General features: G+C 38.5%; 3 protein-coding genes across 6 annotated transcripts; 1 reads left to right on the forward strand and 2 right to left on the reverse strand.

Moving 5' to 3' along the window:
* The first annotated feature begins 221 nt into the window (after nt 1–221).
* xgb (x globin) lies at nt 222–13503 on the forward strand. Its single transcript, XM_056767858.1, has 5 exons — nt 222–403; nt 7616–7723; nt 11755–11875; nt 12289–12369; nt 13361–13503. Exons 1-5 carry the CDS (start codon nt 222–224, stop codon nt 13481–13483), a joined length of 615 nt encoding a protein of 204 aa, XP_056623836.1. The 3' UTR covers nt 13484–13503.
* A 140-nt stretch (nt 13504–13643) lies between these two features.
* srp14 (signal recognition particle 14) lies at nt 13644–15758 on the reverse strand. The gene is made up of 5 exons (XM_056767859.1): nt 15641–15758; nt 14986–15058; nt 14718–14830; nt 14584–14616; nt 13644–14499 (listed from the first exon to the last, which is right to left on the reverse strand). The coding sequence occupies exons 1-5, from the start codon at nt 15662–15664 to the stop codon at nt 14410–14412; spliced, it is 333 nt and encodes a 110-aa protein (XP_056623837.1). The 5' UTR covers nt 15665–15758; the 3' UTR covers nt 13644–14409.
* A 483-nt stretch (nt 15759–16241) lies between these two features.
* On the reverse strand, nt 16242–24968 carry LOC130436415 (5'-3' exonuclease PLD4). Of its 4 annotated transcripts, none has more exons than XM_056767047.1 (13): nt 24954–24968; nt 22074–22136; nt 21099–21141; nt 20936–21014; nt 20677–20852; nt 19090–19273; nt 18879–18999; nt 18086–18213; nt 17799–17999; nt 17580–17719; nt 17335–17500; nt 17156–17252; nt 16242–17074 (listed from the first exon to the last, which is right to left on the reverse strand). In XM_056767047.1, exons 3-13 carry the CDS (start codon nt 21104–21106, stop codon nt 16875–16877), a joined length of 1500 nt encoding a protein of 499 aa, XP_056623025.1. In that variant the 5' UTR covers nt 21107–21141; nt 22074–22136; nt 24954–24968; the 3' UTR covers nt 16242–16874. The 4 variants fall into 4 exon arrangements, with proteins under 4 accessions (XP_056623025.1, XP_056623023.1, XP_056623024.1 ...); XM_056767045.1 differs by lacking the exon at nt 24954–24968 and adding an exon at nt 22899–23057; XM_056767046.1 differs by lacking the exon at nt 24954–24968 and having other exon boundaries at nt 22074–22185.
* Nucleotides 24969–25323: the final 355 nt, after the last annotated feature.

Below are 25323 nucleotides of genomic sequence, written 5' to 3' on the forward strand. Positions count from 1 at the left end.
TTGTTTATTGTAGTGTAAAGCACGTGTGTTGTGCAGTGGCTGTGTGATGATGATGATGATGATGATGATGATGATGATGGGCTCCTCCCCTCTGATGAGCTTCTGAAGGTCTCATGGAGACGGACATGGAGAAACAGAGCTGCAGTGTGCACACATACAACTGAAGGTCCAGACTCGAAGCATCAGTGTGAGAACAAACTCGAGAGCTGCTGTGAGTGAGGATGGGCTGCGCGATCTCTGGATCCGATCTGACGGCAGCATCAGGACCGCACGAGAGGAGACACGCAGATGAGCATCATCAGACTCCAGCGCAACTCACACAACATCAGATTCACATCATCAAAGAGTCCTGGAAAGTTATCCAAGAGGACATCGCCAAAGTGGGAATCATCATGTTTGTCCGGTAAGAAAAAACTCCCGCAGCTCCATATGTCACTTTCATTATTCACCTGTTTAATGTGTTGCTGCTTGATATCGAGGGGTTTATATCTCTGTGTGTTTCAGATGAATATGTAACTTAATCATTCAGCATCGGATTCTTCAAACTATGAAAAGCTTTGTAGAAGAGATCGGGGCTAGTTGTCACGTTTTTTCTCCCGATAAACATTTACAGGGGCATGTTGTCACAGTGTTCAGCTGTTTACTGGCACTGATAAAAGAATACAGATGTTTAAAAAAACACATATGCGACTGTTTAAGGTTTATGAGACAGTGGAAGTGTTTTATAAGCTACTTAATGAGTTTCACGTCACAGCCCACATGAACTAAATTACAGTACAATTAAGTATTTACTGTAGTAAACTGTAGTAACATTTCTAGATACTTGAACCTCATAGTAAACATAAAAAGCAGTATTTACTGCATATCAATTCTATTTGTATATTATATTATTTTGTCTACTATAGTATTGTCCAGTGGCGTTGCTAGGTCATTTTTAGAGGAGCTAAAGCCCCCTAAAGTTCTATTTTAGCCCCCCATAAAATATTGTTAGTAATAATGTAATATGTACAAGAATAAAAGCTCGCTTATGAAAGCACTTCACGCCCGTGACGTCATACTGTCGAACACGATCATCATGATGTTGTAGCGCACAGAAATGTGTCGTTCATGATGATGTGCTGTTAGATTCTCTTCAGCTCAGATACAGAGAGATGAGACGGACACACACAGTGACTGTAGTTCAGCTGCTGCGGTGGTGTGTGTTCTGACTTCAGAGGACCTAGAAGCTCTTTGTCGTTTTTCAGACGCTTCAGTATTTGTATTATTCATTGAAACATATTGTGGATGTAATAGAGGAACACGCAGTCATGCACATGAGTGACAGCACTCCTGCTAATCAGAATGAATGTCAGGGAAACATATCAAGTTATTGCTTCTAAACAATGATTCAGCTGTTGATTGAGACATTTATTTTGTGATTTGTTGCTGTTGTTGTCACTTTGAATTATAATGTTGCAGATTGACTGATTCATGTGATATTCATTTAAATAACAATAACTTATCTTTATGATGTTCTGCATATTCTTTCTTAGATATTTATTTGAGTAATGTTAACAGTATGTGGTGCTTACAGTGTGGCTCTATAAATATATTTATATATCTCCTCATTGGAATTAGAATCGCCCCTGGTGTTCTCTATTATACATTAACACTAAAGTATGATACAATTTGCTACGGTAAATTCTTAAGTATATTATAGTATTTTTCATGTGGGAGTAAATGTGAAAACAATTTATGAGACTTTGTTTGGTTATTGTAAAAAGAAACTACTTTTCAGGCCAAAACATAGTGTGATTAAAGAATCTCTTACAATTACACCCCTAACTTCTGTTAAAGTCAAATGAGGTCTATTACTTGAATTTAAAATTGAATTTTATCTCATTTGAGTTTTTGCTCTTAAATTATAAAGCCTTGATATCTTTGTCTTCGTAATCCGGTATTAAAATGCATCAATTTGCTTTAAACTATGAAATTAATTTATATTCACTTATTTTTCCAGTTTGTCATATGAGAGATGTTATCATCTGTTATCAATCTGTTACTGCAGGATTACAGTTTTTCTCCATCACTTAAACACATTTCTTGAAACGATGCCTTCTATTCTGGAAACTCCAAACCCAATCCATAACTTCTCAACCATTTCCCTCAACAGTCTATTGTCTGGTCAAACTGAAGCTCTCTTCTGAAAACCATTCACACTTACAGGACGCACAAGTGCTCAGAAACACTCACAATACAACACAGTCTTAAACACTGATGAGATCGACTCAAAACACTGAAACTCTTAGTGACTCTTAAGTGTTTATACAATATACACAACATAAAACTATATGTATATAGCGCTTTTACAGTTTTCATTGTTACAAACCAGCTGTACATGAGACATATTGACTAAAAGCTAAACATTGAAAGTTATGTAAGTAAAAACAAAAAATGTGAAAACATTGAAAACTCACAATTCCACACACACAAAATACACACATACTTACACATACAGACACACACACAGAGAAGCACACATTTAAGATAAAAGAGAGAGAAACAGGTCAAAAAAGAAAAAGAAACACTCTGTTTAACATAAAAGAGAGCAGATTTATATTCTGGCGTTTTTATCCAAAGAGACTTACAGAGAAGATCAAGGAAACAAAACATTAAAGCCATTTGTCTATAAGAAATCAAAGATATGGCATCCAATTTAGTAAAAGTCAACTATAGCAGATTGTCTTTAAGTCATTCATCATCTCTGCACAAATATGGAACGGGTGAAAAAGGCTACAAACACAAAAGTGTAAACTTGACAATCCCAGATGTGAGTGTGTACACGTGCTTCAGCTCACTGAACACACAACAGTGACATGTGTCTGATATGACTTGTGTAGTGTCATGATTCTGAGATCAGCTCCGGTTGATGTGATCTTGACATTCTGATTGTGTGTCATCACTTTTGCTTCTGAATGTTTATTGATCTATAAATGTGTCTCACATGTTGTGTTTGTACACCTTGACACAAATAAAGATGAGACACCGGTGGACTGTATTTCTCCTTTTTTACTGAACAAGTCTACAGTGCGTTACAGGTTTCCCCTACCAAAACAATACAAAGATTACTCTCTTAGAATGGACATTCTTAACAATCCCGGAGTTTCTTAACACTCCATGCACTACAATTCCTCCACTCTAGATAAGAAGGTGGTCAACAAAGAAATTGTCTTCAGAACATGACACAAATTGTTTTCAACAAAATAATGTTACCAATTGCATATTAATAATGTCCGGCTTCATTACTTTATTTTCGCTCTATTTCATTCTTACAAATCAAGACGATTTGGAGGTTTCCCGAAACGTGTTGGATAACATCCTTGACCGCATGATGGAGTTGGAGTCTGTGGTGTTTCACTGATAGGGTCAATAACATCTTATAATGTTGTTGTAATGTTACCGTTGGTATCAGGCCCAGAAGGTGACACATGTTCCCCACATTTTCTTGAGAACCATTTGATGCCCTCAGCTGATCGATATGCCGTCTCCAAGTGGTGTCTGAAGCAACCTCTACTGTATAAGAGAGTGGTCCAGTTCGTTCTTTAACCTTTGCAGGCGTCCACTTGTGGAGGTCTTCCCATGAACACCATGGCAGGTGTTCGGTTAGTAGTGGCATCTGTTGCGTTTCTGTACACAGACAAGAAATTGTGCAGCTTTTGGCTTAAGCGTGATCCTTTCGTCTGTCATGGCTCGTAGTGCATTTTTCAAACTTTGCACGAAACGTTCAGCCAACCCATTTGTGGCGGGAGTAATGGCGCTCATGTCACATGACTGACGCCGTTGTTCCTCAGAAACATCTGGAACTCCTCAGCCACAAACTGGGGCCCATTGTCACTTACCAATTGTTCTGGAACACCAGTCCGTACAAAAAGATCTCTCAGTACTGCAATGGGTTGACTAGCTGTTGTAGTGGTCATATTAAAAACTTAGAGCATGCATCAACAGCAACCAAAAAGTCAACATGTGTTCGCTCTCATGGCGATGCAGGCCATTCCCAACGATGCAACGGAGCAGTCTTTGGCATATTTTGAACATGCTGACATCCCGAGCGACACATGGCAAGCTGTTCTATTTGCTGATCAATTCCCGTCCACCAAATTAAACTTCTTGCGAACAACTTCATCTTCTCCGCTCCTAAATGGCCAGTATGCAGCTCTTCCAAAACTCGAGTGCGCAATTTTGTTGGCACCAAGCCTCTTAACCCCCACATGATGCATCTTCCATCTAAAGACAGTTCATCACGTCACTGATAGAACTGCGGATCAAAGAGAAAAAAACATCCAGGGCTGTGATTTCCATTGTTGACTCTAGGCCGTGACCATTTAGGGGTAAACATGACAGTCCGTTTGCATTTGCATGTCTGAGTGTTCTTTTGAACTCTTCACTTCATTATATTGTGTGTTTGTGTTTTCTGAATGAGAACTTGCTTCAACCGTCAGGAAATGATGATTTTTTTTGTGTGGGGATTGTACAAGTTGGTGTGTTGTTCTGAGAATGTGTTTATAGTTGTGAGAAAACGATGAATTGTTTCATGACTTGTGTGTTAGCAATGGAGACAGACTGTAAATGACTACACAATAAATATCTGGTTCCTCTCAGGAATAAAATCACTTCAGATGTTACACACACTATTGTCTGTAATGTTGTGATGCATGAGATCAGCTCATGTGTGTGAATGATGTTTGGAGAAAATGGACATTTTCTGCGGTCACACCTACGGTCACTGCTAAACACACAGCACATGTATACACACACCGCTCAGATCACACACACATCCAAACACATTCTTCTTTTAGCTGCATTTCTCATGTTTATGTGAGATCTGAAGGGCTTTCTTACTTCAGATGGAGGTGATGTCACACGACAGACCCGAGGCACTGTGACATTGATTCTTCTCTTGATTTAGATCTAAGGATCCTCAAGATGTAATGATCCGTCTCCGTTCTGTTATGGGCTGTTGCTCACAGTATGATTCAGAAGGGTCACAGCAGCATCATCGGCACACGAAACACGCCCTGTCATACTTACACTCAATCAATATACCCAGTGAAAATCATTTCTTACCCCTCAGACATACAACAAAACAACAAATGTGTGACATTGATATGTGCGTACACAACACTGAATGCTTTTGCAGATCTTTGTAATTTCAATCTTGTCGCTTTTGGACTAAATCTGTTGGTTTGAATGGACAAATCAAAAGCAGTTCCATTAAACACACATTGAAATAGAAATATATCACGTTAGGACTGTTCATCTGTCAGAAAGAAATGGACTTTAACTTTAACTTTATATTGTGTCCAGTAACAATAACATCAGCTTTGTCACACACATTTGTCTTAATGTTAATCATCTGAAAGTTTGTTTCATTATGTCAGATGGATGTTAATCTGTGTGTGTTTGTGTCTCAGTACTCCAGACAGATAAACACACACTTGATGTTGTGCATCCAGCTCTCTGGACCTAATTATAACACGCATGACATTCTGATCACATGAAATACAGTTGACTGTAACCATGGTGATTAGAAAGCATCTTCAGATGTAGATGTACGTGTGCGTGCGTGCGTGTGTGTGTGTGTGTGTGCGTGTGTGTCAGATTGTATTCCTGCAGGGTCCTGCGCCGGCACACACAGCTGTCACACACACCATAGAGACTCATTAGACCTTCACAGGAGAAGGTCCTTCAACACTTTGACAGATATGTCTGCTCTTATCTCTGCTGTGCTCTGCTTGTTCTTTGTGATGCTCAGTTGAATCTGGTCAAATGGAGACCGTAAATACCATCACTTTATTTGACAAGAGGCACATTTGAAAATGTCTCTCCATTAGATAATAAAAGATATGAATCAAGTTCTCCATGTAAACACATCACAGAGGTTTGTGTGAAGAAAAGCTCAGCGACAGCAGAAATTCTCTCTGGACACAAAGTCACAACAATCTGCTTAATCTTCAACAATCAGTCTGAGAAGCTCTGGTGAAATCTGTCTCCCTGTGAGTCTCCTGAACACTGCGGACACGTGTCGGTGCAGTCCAGCACTGACCTTTCTGTCTGATTAAAGCTCAAGTATGCAAACAATCAACATTCTCTCATCATTTCTGCATCATCATGTCAAGTCAAACCTGTGTGACTTTCTTTCTTCATCAGAACACAAAAGAAGATATTTTGAAGAATGTCGATAATCCTCTGAACTCCATTGACTTCCATTGTAGGAACACAAAACCACTGAGACATTTCTCCAAAGATCTCCTTTTGTCTTCCACTGAAGAACGCCTCACATACAGATTTTGGGGAATGATGATGACAGAATTGAAGTTTTTGCGTGAACTGTCTGCACCGACTCCTGATTCTCTCTGTGACCTGTGATGTGAGACAAGCAGTTGTCATGTTTCAGTGTATCAAAAGCAAACGAGTTTCCTTGACAACCGACAGCCAATCACTGATGAGACTGGAACGGTATAATTTACTGTTGATGAAGTGTGTACGCTGAACAATCAGAAGATCCGTCTCTCTCTCCCTCATGAGCCTCTTCATCTCTCGTTCCAGATCCAGTTTGATGTGACTGTGTCGGTTCAGCTCGCCAAAATACTATAACACTCATTTAACATTTAAATTATTCATTTTTAAGTTGTGTTTCTCTACCATTTTTACTATTTATTTATAAAGTTTGTCGTGCTGAATACCAAAATCAACTTTTTTACCATCGACGGTACTGGCAAAACACTAAAAAGTATTTTCAAACATTTATATATTTGGTTATTATTATTGGAAGGCAGAAATGACAAGGTACTGGCATAACACTGAGGTCATAACACCAGTTTAACATCACAGTCACTAAACATGACTCATCCTAAACTTCACAAGTGGATATTTGATGTTTTTTGTCTTTTATGACTAACCCTGTCCTCAACAACCTAACATGTTCATCAATTCATCTCACCTGCTACAATTTTCTGACAGTGATAATTGGAAAATCTTTTTTAAGATATGTGAACATTTGTACAGTTTTTGTTTATTTGTAATATACTGATATAATCAAAATAAATACACACAGCAAGGAAATACATTTCACCACAATAATCATCAGCACAGTTGTATACAAGAATAAAAAGGGTTGTGCGACACAACAATTTGTTGTACTAAACATAATATAAACACACGTTTTTTTGTAAATACAAATGAACTAAATTACTTTAATTGTAAATAAATCAACTATTTCAACCTAAAAGCTTTAGTTCAAATGATAAATGTCAAAGGTCACAAGGTGCTGAGGTCATGAGTTTGAATGTTTAATATATTGTGATGTAAGAGCTTTGGTGTCTGTCATACGCATGAATGTAAATGAACTGAAATGAGATTAGACTGAAGTTAAAATTACTTATGAAGCCAATTTGATTTAACTCCAAAATTGAAGGCAGCTTCAATAAGTCAAATACCAAATATGAATTTGAGATTCTGTCTCAGAGAACAAATCTTTGAAAGAGGTTTCTTTGGAAAAACAGAAGTTGGGGTTCGTCTGACTGAAAGAGGATTAATGATGTGTGACTTGATGTTTTCTCTGTTGTCTTGTGGACAGGTTGTTTGAGACTCATCCGGAGTGTAAGGATGTGTTTTTCCTCTTTCGTGATGTGGAGGATCTGGAGAGATTACGCACCAGCAGAGAACTCCGAGCTCACGGCCTCCGGTCAGTGTTCAATCCATCAACACAATCCATCACAGTTTATTCCACAACAAAACACAAACCAACCAGAGAACCTCACGGCAACACCATAGAGCTGCATGTTGAGAATCATCATCACCACCGTTGTGTTTATTTCTATCTGATACACACCCACACTTCAGACTCAAGGTGTTTGTTATGTGTTGTGTTGACGTGGCCTTTAAGAGCCTCTACATCAGAAATGCCCACAACATCAATTCATGTGGAGGACTCGACACAACCAGACGTGTTACTGTCACATTCACCAGCAGGACTCCAGCAGCTCGCCGTCGCTTCTGTCCTCTCCGTCTGACAAGTGTCGCTCTCAAGCGGTCGCAAAAGGCCAAGTGGCTGTTGAGCGTCACTCACGGACATCACATGCTCTGTGTGTGTGTGTGTGAACGTGATGATGTTGTGTTTCAGTGTGTGTGTGTGTGTGTGTGTGTGTGTGTGTGAACGTGATGATGTTGTGTTTCAGTGTGTGTGTGTGTGTGTGTGTGTGTGTGTGTGAACGTGATGATGTTGTGTTTCAGTGTGTGTGTGTGTTTGTGTGTGTGAACGTGATGATGTTGTGTTTCAGTGTGTGTGTGTGTGTGTGTGTGTGTGTGTGTGTGTGTGTGTGTGTGTGTGTGTGTGTGTGAACGTGATGATGTTGTGTTTCATTGGGAGTATGTGTGTGTGTGTGTGTGTGTGTGTGAACGTGATGATGTTGTGTTTCAGTGTGTGTGTGTGTGTTTGTGTGTGTGAACGTGATGATGTTGTGTTTCATTGGGAGTATGTGTGTGTGCGTGTGTGTGTGTGTGTGAACGTGATGATGTTGTGTTTCAGTGTGTGTGTGTGTGTGTTTGTGTGTGTGAACGTGATGATGTTGTGTTTCAGTGTGTGTGTGTGTGTGTGTGTGTGTGGGAAGGTGATGATATTGTGTTTTATTGGGTGTGTGTGTGTGTGTGTGTGATGATGTTGTGTTTCAGTGGGTGTGTGTGCGGATGTGTGCTTTTGTGTGTGTGCCCATGTGTGCGTTAGTGTGTGTGCGGGTGTGTGTGTGTGTGTGATGATGTTGTGTTTCAGTGGGTGTGTGTGTGTTTGTGTGTGTGTACGTGATGATATTGTGTTTTATTGGGAGTGTGTGTGTGATGATGTTGTGTTTCAGTGGGTGTGTGTGCGGGTGTGTGCTTTTGTGTGTGTGCCCATGTGTGCGTTAGTGTGTGTGCGGGTGTATGTTTGTGTGTGTGTGTGTGTGTGTGTGATGATGTTGTGTTTCAGTGGGTGTGTGTGCGGGTGTGTGCTTTTGTGTGTGTGCCCATGTGTGCGTTAGTGTGTGTGCGGGTGTGTGTGTGTGTGATGATGTTGTGTTTCAGTGGGTGTGTGTGTGTTTGTGTGTACGTGATGATATTGTGTTTTATTGGGAGTGTGTGTGTGTGTGTGTGATGATGTTGTGTTTCAGTGGGTGTGTGTGTGTACGTGATGATATTGTGTTTTATTGGGAGTGTGTGTGTGTGTGATGATGTTGTGTTTCAGTGGGTGTGTGTGCGGGTGTGTGCTTTTGTGTGTGTGCCCATGTGTGCGTTAGTGTGTGTGCGGGTGTGTGTGTGTGTGATGATGTTGTGTTTCAGTGGGTGTGTGTGTGTTTGTGTGTGTGTACGTGATGATATTGTGTTTTATTGGGAGTGTGTGTGTGTGTGTGTGTGTGATGATGTTGTGTTTCAGTGGGTGTGTGTGTGTACGTGATGATATTGTGTTTTATTGGGAGTGTGTGTGTGTGTGATGATGTTGTGTTTCAGTGGGTGTGTGTGCGGGTGTGTGCTTTTGTGTGTGTGCCCATGTGTGCGTTAGTGTGTGTGCGGGTGTGTGTGTGTGTGTGTGATGATGTTGTGTTTCAGTGGGTGTGTGTGTGTTTGTGTGTGTGTACGTGATGATATTGTGTTTTATTGGGAGTGTGTGTGTGTGTGATGATGTTGTGTTTCAGTGGGTGTGTGTGTGTACGTGATGATATTGTGTTTTATTGGGAGTGTGTGTGTGTGTGTGTGTGTGTGTGTGTGTGTGATGATGATGTTGTGTTTCAGTGGGTGTGTGTGCGGGTGTGTGCTTTTGTGTGTGTGCCCATGTGTGCGTTAGTGTGTGTGCGGGTGTATGTGTGTGTGTGTGTGTGTGTGTGTGTGATGATGTTGTGTTTCAGTGGGTGTGTATGTGTTTGTGTGTGTGTACGTGATGATATTGTGTTTTATTGGGAGTGTGTGTGTGTGTGTGTGTGTGATGATGTTGTGTTTCAGTGGGTGTGTGTGCGGGTGTGTGCTTTTGTGTGTGTGCCCATGTGTGCGTTAGTGTGTGTGCGGGTGTGTATGTGTGTGTGTGTGTGATGATGTTGTGTTTCAGTGGGTGTGTGTGCGGGTGTGTGCTTTTGTGTGTGTGCCCATGTGTGCGTTAGTGTGTGTGCGGGTGTGTATGTGTGTGTGTGTGTGATGATGTTGTGTTTCAGTGGGTGTGTGTGTGTTTGTGTGTGTGTACGTGATGATATTGTGTTTTATTGGGAGTGTGTGTGTGTATGTGTGTGTGATGATGTTGTGTTTCAGTGGGTGTGTGTGTGTGTTTGTGTGTGTGTGTGTACGTGATGATATTGTGTTTTATTTGGAGTGTGTGTGTGTGTGTGTGTGTGATGATGTTGTGTTTCAGTGCGTGTGTGTTTGTGTTTGTGTGTGTGTACGTGATGATATTGTGTTTTATTGGGAGTGTGTGTGTGTGTGTGTGTGTGATGATGTTGTGTTTCAGTGGGTGTGTGTGTGGGTGTGTGCTTTTGTGTGTGTGCCCATGTGTGCGTTAGTGTGTGTGCGGGTGTGTATGTGTGTGTGTGTGTGTGATGATGTTGTGTTTCAGTGGGTGTGTGTGTGTTTGTGTGTGTGTACGTGATGATATTGTGTTTGGTGTGTGTGTGTGTGATGTTGTGTTTCAGTGGGTGTGTGTGTGTTTGTGTGTGTGTACGTGATGATATTGTGTTTTATTGGGAGTGTGTGTGTGTGTGTGTGTGTGATGATGTTGTGTTTCAGTGGGTGTGTGTGTGTGTTTGTGTGTGTGTTTGTGTGTGTGTGTGTGTACGTGATGATATCGTGTTTTATCTGGAGTGTGTGTGTGTGTGTGTGTGTGTGATGATGTTGTGTTTCAGTGGGTGTGTGTGTGTTTGTGTGTGTGTACGTGATGATATTGTGTTTTATTGGGAGTGTGTGTGTGTGTGATGATGATGTTGTGTTTCAGTGGATGTGTGTGCGGGTGTGTGCTTTTGTGTGTGTGCCCATGTGTGCGTTAGTGTGTGTGTGTGTGTGTGTGTATGTGTGTGTGTGCTGATGTTGTGTTTCAGTGGGTGGGTGTCTGTTTGTGTGTGTGTACGTGATGATATTGTGTTTTATTGGGAGTGTGTGTGATGATGATGTTGTGTTTCAGTGGGTGTGTGTGCGGATGTGTGCTTTTGTGTGGGTGCCCATGTGTGTGTTAGTGTGTGTGCGGGTGTGTATGTGTGTGTGATGATGTTGTGTTTCAGTGGGTGTGTGTGTGTTTGTGTGCTTTTGTGTGTGTGCCCATGTGTGCGTTAGTGTGTGTGCGGGTGTGTGTGTGTGTGTGTGATGATGTTGTGTTTCAGTGGGTGTGTGTGTGTTTGTGTGTGTGTACGTGATGATATTGTGTTTTATTGGGAGTATGTGTGTGTGTGCTCATGTGTGCGTTAGTGTGTGAGTTTCGTGGTGTGTGAGTATCGTGGTGTGATGTGTGAGTGTTGTGTGTGTTTTTACTGCAATATATGTTTCATGTTTTTGTGTTTTATGTTTTTTGTGTAAAAATATTACACAATGTGTGCGTGTGTGTTGAGCACGTCTTAAGTGTTTAATGTGTTGATTGTGTTGTCTGGGTTGAGTTAGGGTTGGGTTTGTGTGTGTTTTGATTGTATTTGAAATATGTATAATGTGTTGTTTGGGTTTGATGTGTAATGTGTTGCTTTAATTGTTGTTGAATGGGTTTGTTGTGTTTAACAGGGTGATGTCGTTCATCGAGAAGAGTGTGGCCAGACTCGATCAGTCTGATCTCTTACAGACGCTGGCGCTGGAGTTGGGCAGAAGTCATTATCGGTATAACGCCCCTCCAAAGTATTACGGGGTAAAATCACACATCACTCATTTGTGTTTCTGTCTACCGTCATGTGTCTTCTGGTGTTGTTGTGTGCTTTATCTCTAGGTTATATCTATTTGTGTTCTAGTCATCTTAATACTTCGTAAATATGGACGACAGTAAATTGACCAAATTTTATCCTGAGGGTTTTCTTTCAAACTGAGTTCCATGTAACAATGCAAACTTTAGTTACACACGTTTGATGTCTTTGTTTATGGCACTTCTGTCACACTCTAGTGGCTAATAATGACAACATTTACAGCACATTTATGACAATTTATAGAGATAGCAATTTTTATTTATCTTTCTGAAATACAAATCTTTTGCTTTGCTTATAGTGCAAATGAAGTTGTTTATGAACATGAAGTGATTTCTCGTCAGATAATAAGTGTTTGTTTCAGTATGTCGGGACAGAGTTTATTTGTGCTGTGCAGCCCATTCTGAAGGAGAAATGGACGCCTGAACTGGAACAGGCCTGGAAGGTAAAAGACACCAATGGAATGATTCCATTAAAAGTTGAAATTATAAAGTTTTTCTAAATTTAGGACAGCTCAATATTTCTCTTGCGTTTCTAATTTCCCAACACAATACTTGTCCAACATTAACAGAATGCATAGAAGAGAGATTTTCACCATTTTCCCTCAATGAATATTTCTGAGTAATTTGCTTTTAAACAAACCTTTAAAGCTTACTTTGTGTATACAATGAGTGATTGTATTAAAGGTTTTCAACATTCTCCACATGACATCAAAACAAACTAAAAGTGACAAAAGTCAGACTGTGTTTTTCTCTTTTGGTTCTTTATTAGGGATGCAACAATACAGCTCACCAACGGTTCAATACGGACCTCGGTTTATGGTCCACGGTTTTCCGTTAGGTTCGGTCCTGATGACATTAAAGTGTTTTTTTGATTGTTTTATGCATGTGACAGGAACGGTAAAAACTTAAGACAAAAAATATTTAACTTTATCTTTAAGCAAAAAGTAATCGAAGTAAACGTGCGCGTTATGGGAAAGGCCAAAGATAATATATTAACAAGGTCCACTGCCGAGTGGCGCGACTTATTGACTTTGGATGTGCTGCTCTCGTATGAGTGTAAAATACATCTTCATCAGCCAAATAAAGACTTTATCACTTCAGTACAACGGGCACACAATGAAGCCATCTCGCGTCTGTTCGTCCGCATTATACTCGACAACAGCACATGTGTTGCAGGTAGTGTCGCTATATTGGGGATGAGTTCATCTATCTCAGACAAACACGGACAGAGTCACTTCAGTGTCATTTAGCGCACGGAAAAATAAACGCAAACCGGAAAACCGTAATTCACTTGTCCGTATTGAGACGTAGAGGTCGTACCGAACGGTTTAATTTTATATCGAGTATTGTGGCATCCCTAGGCTTTATGGTTAATAACTGGAATCCATGAACTGTTTTCAAACGAGTAACTTGTATGTTTTTTTTCTTCTCGAGACACTGTTCCAGTACGTCACACACATCATGAAGGACGGTTATCTGGAAGAAGAGAAAAACAAACGCAACCATGCGGTGACATCCACCAAAGAAAGACCAGACAAGAGACAGACGGCCATCTGAAGCCCTCACACATTCTCACTTGTGTATATAGTGTACTTATTTCTTTAAACTCTCCATTTTTGTTTTTTTATTCATCAGATTTGCTAGTCATTTTAAGATGTGATTTGAAAGTGTGTGTCATTGATGTAAAGCAAAAGTGTTGTCAGAGAACAGACATCCATCATCATGACCGAACTGAATTTAATTCTGACCTCCTGACATTTCAATCAAAAGTAGTTGGACTCATTACAAAACCAATGTCATGTGATGCTGAATGCAATAAATGGAACATTGTGAGAAAAAGGTGTCCCATCACCTGTCCTCATCAATAAAACAACTTTATATAGACTCCGCTGTACATCTTCAAACCAGACTGATGCCAACATTCAGATCCAGCAGCACAGCAATAATCTTCAATAAAGGGGGAAATGAAATCTAACAAATACACACAAACTTAAGATATCGTCAAAAATAAAGCAGGAGAAACACTTCACCTACTACAAAACAAAACATTTCTGCGATCAAAACATGGCTTGTATTTTAAATGATGAATAACAGAACTTGGCTCAATGAAATCCTCGGCATCTTAAGAAGTGAAATCTCTCAGCAGAGATGCAGTAAATCTAATATTCTGTAGTAAACAAAACCTTTCCATCAGTCCAGTAAAAGACAAATTAAATCTGGTTTGGAAGGGCAGACGTCAAACATTGGCAGGATTTAAGGTTCCTCCTGATGGAGCGTCCACAGAGAAGCACCACACACAAGATGAATATCAGGTTTCCCATCAGATCCGGAGCAGATGTTTCATGGGGGCGTCTGATTGAGATGCTGCAGGGGCTGATGGGAAGGTGGAGTGGCACCGGTGAGTGTTTGATGTCCTGAAGAGGTTGAATTAACAGCACACCTCTCTCTCTCTCGCTCGCTCTTTTTTTATTTGATTTTGTCAATCACTGTGTGGCTTTAGACTTCTTGCTTTTACTCTTTTTATCTTTCTTCTTCAGTCCGTCCATGTGTGCTCTCAACAAGTTAGAATATGCCTATAATCAAAGAAATAAAAACACATCTGAATACACTGCCTCTTTTACATTTACCACATCAACATAGCAAAAAATAAAACTTACCATCTGAAATTTTATGACTTCTTTGGAGCTGACCTAAAAAAGACACAGCATATTTAACACGGCTCTTTTCTAAAACCTGCCACGGTTTAGTTGAAGATCACATGTATGCGAGTGATTGAATGAACTGTTCTCACCACTGTGCTGATTTTCCTCTTGCCGTCTGACGCTCTGAACAGACATTTGTTGTCGGCTGGTTCAAAAGTCTCTGGATGTCCTTTTCTGGGGACCGGTTTTGTTCTCCCGTCATCTAAAGATCATAGAGCATCAAGATAAATCTCAACAAAACAACTTTCTGGACTACAAATCATTCTTGTTTTGTGCTTTTGTATGTTTCATCAAACGTAAAAGCATTAAACAAACATCGTATGGGAGTAATTTGTACGCTGAATCATATGAACCTACATTTTTTTAAAGTGATGACCACACTTCCACTTGTCCTGCATTTCTGGAACAGGCGAGTGAGTTCAGTAAGAAACTTCAGGAGGAGAGAGAGACATCAGTGACATCACTTTCCATTACTTTTAGGGCATTTTAATAATCTCAACTTTTCACAACTCTAAGTACAATCAGCTCCATTTAGTAAAGTGTAATGCATCACATAAAAGTAATATAAAAAGCAGCACAATATTGCATTGCATTTATGCGAAACCTCTAGAAGTCTACATGAGTTTATCACCTAATGATAACCAACAATACCATTAGGGTTCGTGATTAATGAGTTGTTAATCAATGTAATTCTCTAGTCTAGTTATTTCAATACACTGCATCATCATTCCAATCAGAAACATCTGTGTGTGTTTATCACGTTTAACACAACACAGCTGAAGAACAACTACTTGATTACTTGCATCTGTTCTGCTGTAAAAACTTTGAAATTTATTCAACGAATTTATTCAGTCGGTTAATGGGCAGAAATGTGTGTGAAGTGGTTGTGAGCTTTAGCTTGCTAACATGTCTTTACTCCACGACGCGGTCTAAAACATCAACAAATTCATTTTTGTAAATGTTAATTTTTTTAACAGTTAGACATTGTTAATATAAAATAAATCAGTCTTACCGCGTCGTTTTCTAATAACACCATGACTTTATCGATGAATGAGCCGCTAGCACATTGAGCAAAAGAACACGTCGCTCTCTCAGCTGCGCTGTAGCTCCGCCCCTCCCGCACTTCTTCAAGTGAGACACAACAGCGTCACATAATGTCATTACTGCCCTCTAGCGGTTTGTCACAGCGTTGCATATTTCCGTTCTTTCACGGAGAAAACCGCGTAAACTATATAAATGACTGAAAGCGTTAAAAACGAAAATTAACTAAACATCCATCCATCCATCCATTTTCTACCGCTTATCCGAACTACCTCGGGTCACGGGGAGCCTGCGCCTATCTCAGGAGTCATCGGGCATCAAGGCAGGATACACCCTGGATGGAGTGCCAACCCATCGCAGGGCACACACACTCACTCATTCACTTTAACTAAACATTTAAAATTAAATATAAATGACAAAAGTTAAATAATTCTGTTTGATGGATTCGTGTTTTAACATGATATTGTAAAACAGTTTACAATATCAGTGGTTTTGACAGAAAGTACAAACTGACGGATTTGAGGATTAAAAGAGACAAAACAGAAGGATAAGAAAATAAATACACAAAACCATTGGTTGATTAATTTATTTATACATATTCAGGCTACACAAAAATTCAAATATATATTTTTAAACAAAATACAATACACAAAAACTCTGTATTTTTTAAAAATGGATGCATTACAAACTGGTTTTGCCATAAACATACACGTAAATGTTAAAATGTAAAATGATACTGGCTCTGGATTTAATGCAAGAAAAGAATCTCTCTGAATAAAACATATATTGGAAATCTGCCATAGGGTCTGTCAGAACTGTTTACAGTGAAAACCTTTAAAAACAAGAAAAAAATGCAACATCACAGCAAATCGTTTGTTTTAAAGGATCTTTATGTCTGGAGAAGTCAAATAATCCCAAATTCATTAAAATCACGTTAAACTGATGATTCTGACATTTATTTTTTAATTACATTTGATTAACATCAGGACAATTGAACAAATTAAATGTATATTAAATATATCCATACTTATTTTATATATATCAATACTTTAATGAAATGTGAAAGAAATGTTTTGGTGTTCAGGATCTAAAAGCACGGAAATGATTCATGTTGTGTATTAATACCGCGCATCAGAAATATTCACACTTATTATGTCAAATTGCTTTTTAAAAGAACTTTAAAACTATGAACATGTAACGTCCATCTATCCCGTAGATTTGAAGAAGACACAGTCGTGGTTTTGGTTCAGTTCAGCGAGTGGAATAGCAAACTGTGAATTCCAGTCTCTGTGGAACACTAGACTCAGCTGCTTCTGGAACAGGTTTCCACGCAAAGCATCCTGGGAAACCACCAAACCCACGCCAGCAGTCGTGTTGAAGTAGTCAGCTGACCAGTTAGAAGTCCCTGTGACACACAAAGGATTTATTTGACCAATTGGCTGGATGTTAAAATGAAACATGAATGATTTTCTAATCTGTAACTCACCGATGTAAGCCACTTTATCTGTCACCATATATTTATTGTGGTTGACTTTAGCGTAGGGGATGTGTGACCGATTCCCCACTGGAATAACATACAACTTCTGCCAATCAAACACACCAAACAACATCTGCATAAGAAAGATGATCTGAATAGGATCGATATGATGGTTTGGTGTGAATTACCAGTTGAATGTTGAGGCCATCTGATGGAGAACGAAGGGCGTCCAGTGATCTGAGGAAGGGCAACACAGAGGGGTCGGTATCAAGGCCACAGCTGAACAACAGACACACAGAGATGTTCTTCTCGAAGGCCGAATGCTTCAGAGCGTTTTCAATGTCCGGCCAATATCTGAAAAACATCGCACAATCCCTTCAACACTCTCATCAACTTCAACCCAACTGAGATTTGGTCCTCCTGAGATATTCACCCGTGCCGATGAGCGAACTTGGAAGCAGGGTAATATTCCATGACAGACACGTGTATGAACTCTCGTGCGTCTCTGATGGCTGACAGAATGGCGTGGAGGTCTGGTGTGCGGGAGTCTGGACAGAACGCAGGTGGAGAGGCCTGAGGAGCACAAGAGACGTCACAAACTGAGAATCGACACACATTTCACTCATCTGTCTTTGTTGTGAAGTCAAATCACCGTGATGTAAACTTTACTGGGTACACCGCTGAGACTGACCACCAGCGGACGCTCTTCATTGATCAGGGTGTCGTACCTGGACGGCCACGGCTCGGGGATGGAAGCGTTGCTTCGACCCATCACCCAGTACGACTGGAAGACTTTGTGCAGGTCAGAAGCCAGACTGCTGGAGTTATAAATCACCACACCTAGTTCCTTCACCTACACGACAAACATCACACAGTGTTCATCTGCTGCATACGTGAGAGGTTTACGTCTCCCTTCATCATCATCATCATCATCATCACCTGTGTTAAAGATCGCCAGTCCATGTTGGCGCTGCCGATGTAAATGTGTCTCCTGTCCACAATCCAGAATTTAGTGTGAAGAATTCCTTTAGTCAAACGTCCAAAGTTTACTCTTCTAATCTGTATTCCTACGTTAAGACATTTACTGTTTGAGACTTAGGAAAAGTTTTCAAATCACACTGTGGAAGCTGTTTTCTGCCACATTTGTTTTTCTCATTAGAACAAGAAAGTTTCTCTTTTTTCAGTCTTTCTTATGAGAAAAAATGAGTTACGATCTCATAACATTGAGAGAAAATCATCTCAAAATAATGACTTCTTAATACTGACTTAGTATCTCATGTTAATGCAAAATAAATGACATGTCAGCTTACGTTTCTGATAATAAAGAGGGATGTTCTTGAAATATTGACTTATTATCTAATAATTATGAGAAACCTTTATTTAAAAAAAATGTCATAATAAAAAACTTGAAAAACTTTCTAAGTATCTCATATGATTCAGAAACTTTCTCAAAGGTTGCAGTAGTACGTAATAAAGTAATAAACAAAAGCTTTCATTTTGTATCTCATAATAATGAGAAACTCAAAATTTTAATTTAATTTTGCAACATTTTAACCAAATCAGACGGAAAGCAGCTTCCATACAAATCTGACAATTGGTCAATTTAAAAATGAGCAATTTAAAACAAAAATAAAACAAAAACTTGTTGAATATTGTTGAAATAAAGTGAAGGAAAGAACACTTAAAAAAAACTCAATAGCCCAGTAACACTGAAATGTCTGTAGTTCTTGACCGTTTTGCTGCAGGAGTTTCAGATCTGTTGAGTTGAGAACCAGACTGGGAACGCTGGTCACAATCCGCACGGACACATTTCTGGATGGTAAAGCTTTAAACTTCTCTAATATATCTCGACCCTTTGATAGAGACACAACACAAAACCTTTGAGTGTATGTGTAACATGACAACACTGAGCGATCATATAGAGACACAGACAGTAAACATACAGACGCGTCTGTTGATGAGTTGACGTTTATATCTTCACCAGTTAGAGACCAGTAGAAAGATGCCACATCAATCTGATCTCTAGCCACAGACAGAAGATTCTTCCACTCCTCATACAGACTTTTCCCAAAGCTAGCGTTCATCCCATAATCCACATCGAGAGGAATACTCTCCACCAGAACAATCCTGTCAACAGAAACACAACCCGTCACATCTCCATCCGACCACATGTGAGTTCTAATATTACCGTCAATGCACAAACAATCTATCTACAGATACACAGATAAACATTTCAAAGGTCCAGGTCAGAGAATCAAACATCCTGATATTCTCTCAAAGCTCATGAGAAATCTATTTTTTAAGGAACTTTACAAATCATACTGGTCAAGACAAACTGCACATTTAAATACACTTAAAAATGTTTCAGATTTAACCCACAAGTGATGTTGGGGACAAATGTGGGCTAAATTTGTTTCTTTTTTCAAAAAACAATTCTCTTAATCTGATCGGTACAAAAATCAGCTATTGTCCTGGTTTTCCAAATTATTTTTTTCCGACTATATTCGACAATGTTAAATTGGTGAAAATAAAAACTCCTTAATGAGCTGTTAAGGCTCGTTTGTGGGCACCCGTAGGAAATGACTAATTTCATTTTATTTATTTGTCCAATAAACACACAACAAACCCAACATAATGCAGATGATTCATACACATATCAAGGAGTGAGCCTGTAGAACATCCTCAGTGTGGTCGGCACTCACACACAAACATACAATTGAATTGAACAATTGTGTTTTTTTCCGAATGATGTCAAATAAAAAGTGACATTCACACACACACAAAAAACTGTGCAAAAGACACGTGCACGCAGGTACGCACACACAAGCACAGGTGGTGTGATGGCAAAGAAGGTTAGCAGAGACCCTTGATCTTTTTGAAATTTGATGTTTATTTCTACAAAAAAGGGTTACTCTTTCTTATGGGATGGCCAAATTTGGTTTAAAGCATATTTTGGTGTCTTTACTAACGTCAATAGGATTTTATAAATTCTACAATTTAACTGTAACTTGGGATAAAATCTAGAATTTAAGATGTTGAGTTTGTTACAACATTAGTTTATATGCAACCAGTGCAGCTATTGAGATGACATGTACATGCCATGTTTAGATTACATCAGGTCAAAATAAAACTAATGTGAGGGGAACGTTGAGGGTTTTCACTGTGTTTTAATAAGAGGAATTGGGTTTTTATGAAAATAATGTTTTTATGTGGAAAAACCCCCACAAAAAATACAGTATAAAAAATAATTATTCAACATTCAAATGAATGGAGTAAATGAGGCAAATAAGGTAATTAATACCAAAAATAAATAACAATATAAATGCACATCTTGAAAGTTTTGACTATAAACAAACTAACAAAAATGATAGTTTTATGAGATTTATGTAAAATATCAAAAGAATCACAAAGTGGCCAAATTTGTCCACTAACATCACAGCTGTCAAACGATGAACAGCACTTGAGGGCTTCAGACGTGTTTGGTGTGAATCACGTGGGGAAGTGAAATCTAAAAGCAGAAGTTCACCCACCTGCTCTGCTCGTCATGGACACATTGGTTTAAGAAGGTTGCAGTGGGATGAGGATTCAAAGCGTTGTTTATTTCATCTTCATTCTTTAATCTCTCTATCACTGCGATGGCCAATAAAACACCCAACACTATCAAACATCCAGAGGCCGCCAGCGCTGCCGTGGGACACTGCGACCCCTGACATGAGCAAAAGTGGATATTAAACATCAACATCATATATAGAGGGATGAAAGATTCAAACATTTCTTCTCAAAACTCACTCTCTTATTGGACACATAATTGTCTCGTAAGCTCTTGTATGGAGAGGTCAGATCTGGAATGTCTCGTAATGGAGAAGATCTTAAACATCAGAAGGACAAACACACTTGTTATAAGTTGTTTCTGGTCACATATCTGCATTAAAGCACAGATGTTAATACTCACACAGACATGCTGAGGCAGGTGATGATGTGTTTACAGTTCTGTCCTGACAGCAAAGACACAGAGAGAAACTTTCTCAGATATCTGCTCAGAGCTTCCTCTTTTCATTTCTGTTTTTCATGTTGCTATAAACACACATCTGAAGCTTAATGATTATCTGAGAAGCTCAACATGTTAAAGACAAAGTTCACCCAAAAATGAAAATTATTTCATCCTTTAGTCATCCTGACGTCAAATCAAACCTGCATGAGTTTCTTTTTTATCTGCAGAACACACAAGAAGATATTTTGTGGAACGTTGATAACCAAACAGCACTGAAGCACATTGACTTCCATTGTATCAACACAATTTTTTTTTTTCAAAACCACTGAGGCATTTCTCAAAATATCTTCTTTTGTGTTTCAAGCAGTGATGTAATGTGACAGAATTTCATTTCACTGTTTTAAAACCTCTTTAAAATGTATTTCTCTTCACTGGTATTTAATACCGTTCCAGGCTTGTGGACTTTATTTATGCGATTTGTTATACTCGTTCTTCCTCTTTTATTTGTCTTTTTATATTTCTTAGTCTGTTCTATTTACCTCTGTTCAGCACTTTGGTCAGCCTGCGTGATGTTTTTTAATCTGCTTTATAAATAAATTAAACTTTCACCTTTTTTTTTTTTATTCTCAAAGTCTAAATCAAAGGACCCAACAACTGGAATAAATTTGTTGCTTCTGAAGTGTAAAAATCTGAAAAGTAAAAAACTAAAAAGATGGAATAACATGCGACATCAGAATACATGAATTGGCTTATAGTTGGTTCAAGTTGCTTCCGGATGTTTTAAAATGATGAAGAGCACAAAACATACACAAATGCAAAATCCAGACCAAAACATACCAGCGCCCTTTATCTTGAGCACATCAACACTAAACATTTATTGATTCAGTTCCACATGTTTGTAAAGAGCTAATAGAAACAGAATTGTGTCTCACATACCTCATCAGTGTGTTGTTCATCAGAAATGGGGAGAAAAGTTTGAGACATCACTGCAGAAACTCCCTGCAAGATCAGATTTACTGTTTCACTTTCATTTCTCCATAAACACAAACCAGACCTTCAATCACACCAACACTTGATCTCCTAATCCAAGGATTATTAGACTCCGTCATCATCATCATCATCATTATCATTATCATTGAGGTCGACGACATTTATAAATAGTGTCTTCACTTTTTCAAAACATCAAAGCTCATTGGTGAATTCTCTTGTTGTTTGTATATAGAAGAACAGGATGAGTCTTTCACTCATGCACATGTCTAAACCAAGAAACCTCATCACATAAACCATTTCATGACATCAACATCCTCACATTTCAACTGAAGTTTCCTACAGAAAATGCACCAATATCATCTGATAAACATACCAAACATTTTCACATCATCTATTTCACAGTAAAGATATAAAAATGAGCTAAAAATTAGAATTCTGTCATCATTCCTCATCCTCATGTCATTATAAAACTTTATGAGTTTCTTTCTTCTTCAGATGACTAAAGCAGATATTATGAAGAATGTTGATCATCATGAACTCAAAACACATTTCTCAAAATATCTTCTTTTGTGTTTCATTAAGGGCTAACGAAACAAAAAACAAACAGATAACGGTGTCTATTTTTGTCACTATAGATACATTAGTGTTGAGGAAGATGTATAGACTTGTGAATGTGTTGACACACAGTTATGATGACTCCTCCAGAAAATATCATTACGCTTATTTATACACAAACAATATTTAAAGTTCAGAAAAATATAAAATACTGACATCGTTGACATGTTTATATTGTTTGTGTTCTCCTCCCTGCCAGAGCCGGCGTGTCCTCTATAACTGAACTCAGCGGCTGCCACCAGGGGGCGCCAAGACCTCATTCATTACAGCCTTTTAGTGATATATTCACGACACGGTCACACATCCATATTCTCACGAAGGGCGATACCCACTACGTTTTTCTGTGGTGTGTGCGTAAACATTTGTGAAATGACTGACTAAACGCAACATTGCAATATAAAACTAATTAAGGTGACCAATCAAATGAAAGGAGGCGGGAGTTACTGGTTACAGAGCCGAGCAGTGACCAATCAAATCAAAGAAGAAGGAGCTACTGTTCCGTCTTCAGCTGTTCAGCATGACGCTTCAGTTTTTCTGTGCAACACGACAGAGGCCTTCAGTAAGTGACAAAAACATACAATATTTGACAACTGTTTAGTGTTTAACGAAAGAAATGTTGAACATCCGACAGTATTCACTGATGCAAACGAGAAAAGGCTTGTGGTGGCGAGATGAAGCCTGATGAAGCGTTGAATCTTTTCAGTCAAGGCTTTATTTCTCAAAGGCTTCATATGCTCACAGTGCCACCAAGAGTGTAAAAGAAGCAGATTCATTACATTTACATTTATTTCTTTGGCAGACGCTTTTATCCAAAACTAAGAGAGGATATAAACATTGTGTTATCAGGCTAAACAGTAAGGTCATGTTACTAGAGGATTAAAGCTGCAGTTTTGACAGACAGACACACAGAGTTATTGGTTATAAATAAATGCTGTTTTTTTAAACTCGTGAAGGATGCTGCAGTATTAATATTATATTCAGAAAATCACGTTTTTTTGTGATGTTATCATGTTTTTATTGTGTAAGTTAACTGTGTTTTTTGTTATAATGTATCAAATCAAAACAAACCAACTGCAGTTGAAAATTGATTTAGGATTTTTTTTAAACGGAGATATCTTCATTTTTTGGTGGTGTATAGTGTTTAGTGTATAGTGATTGTATAACATATAACTGTGTAATAAATGTAGGCTATTGGCTTGAAATGACTGGAGCTATCAAATGTGTGTAAATCAATTATTTGGTCCTAATAGGCAGAAGGGAAACATAATTATTATTATTAGGGTTGTAGTCGAGACCAAGACAAGACCGATATTATTGTGTTAAACTGTGCAGTGACAGTGAATGTGCTTGTGTAACCGGTTTATATAGTTGTCAAAATGTCGCGTTATGGTTCTCCTTATTTTATGCTTTATTGAACATTTTGTTATAAGAAAACAGTGTAATAACATAAACCCTAACATAACATTTAAGAAACACTTAGATTAATGAAAAGAGGGAAAATAAAACATTACCATGGCTCGAAACAAACAGACACAAAAACAGGAGATTACACAATAGACAATAATAATAATAAAACATTACAAATTAAATAGATTGAAAAATGTATAAGATGAACAAATTTTACAAGTTATTTTCTTCCATATTGGAAGAAAATATAATCGTTTTTAAATACAGTTTTATCTCTTGTTGAAAGACTAAAAAAATTGGTTTGCAATTAGAAAATTTACATTTATATATATATAACATTTACATAGAGAAAGAATTAGGTTGATTATAAAACAAGCATTTTGGTCACCTTCAAAAATCCCAAAACAACAGTTTTTGGGCTCATAAAAAAACATTCAAAATAGTATTTGAAATACACAAACCCACATGTTTCCAAAGTTGCTGAATACAGTTGCACAACCGAAACAAGTGAAAAAGTGATTCAGTTTCATTCTGACAAAACGATTCATTTGCTGTCAAAGTCAGATCCAAACCTTTTCTTTAGAAAAGTTTTGGCAGGGTAAATGTTATGAAGTATTTTAAAGGATATTTCTTTGACTTTGTTTGAGAGAAGATATTTTTGTTGCATGGACCATATCATTTCCAGTTTAGATTATCAAAAAGGCCGTTCCAGTATGAAACAGCACGGGGCACAGGCAAGGCTCTCAATAAGTAAAGCTCTTATCTTAAGATTTCTTTCTTTTTTACTAATAAAACATAACTTACCAGTAGGTGTATCGCTAGGCTCAGGTAAAGAGACTTCAAAAGAAGTGGAGATGGTGGTCTAGTGGGTTAAACCACTGAACCGGTAAATCAAAGGTTGCTGTTTCGATCCCAGCAGACACCACCAGTGTGTCCTTGAGCAAGACACTTTACTCCATGTTGCTCCAGGGGGATTGTCCCTGTAATAAGTGCACTGTAAGTCGCTTTGGATAAAAGCGTCTGCCAAATGACTGAATGTAAATGTAAATGTAAAAGAACAATTTCTAAATGCAGGCGTCTGCCAGATGGAATAGCATCCATAACAATGGCCAACTCTTTAGGAGTTACTGGTATATTATATTTAAAGAGAAATTCTGAATACCTAACCCTTCCT

The sequence above is a fragment of the Triplophysa dalaica genome, chromosome 15, assembly GCF_015846415.1.
Source record: "Triplophysa dalaica isolate WHDGS20190420 chromosome 15, ASM1584641v1, whole genome shotgun sequence".
NCBI classification, from domain to species: Eukaryota; Metazoa; Chordata; class Actinopteri; order Cypriniformes; family Nemacheilidae; genus Triplophysa; species Triplophysa dalaica.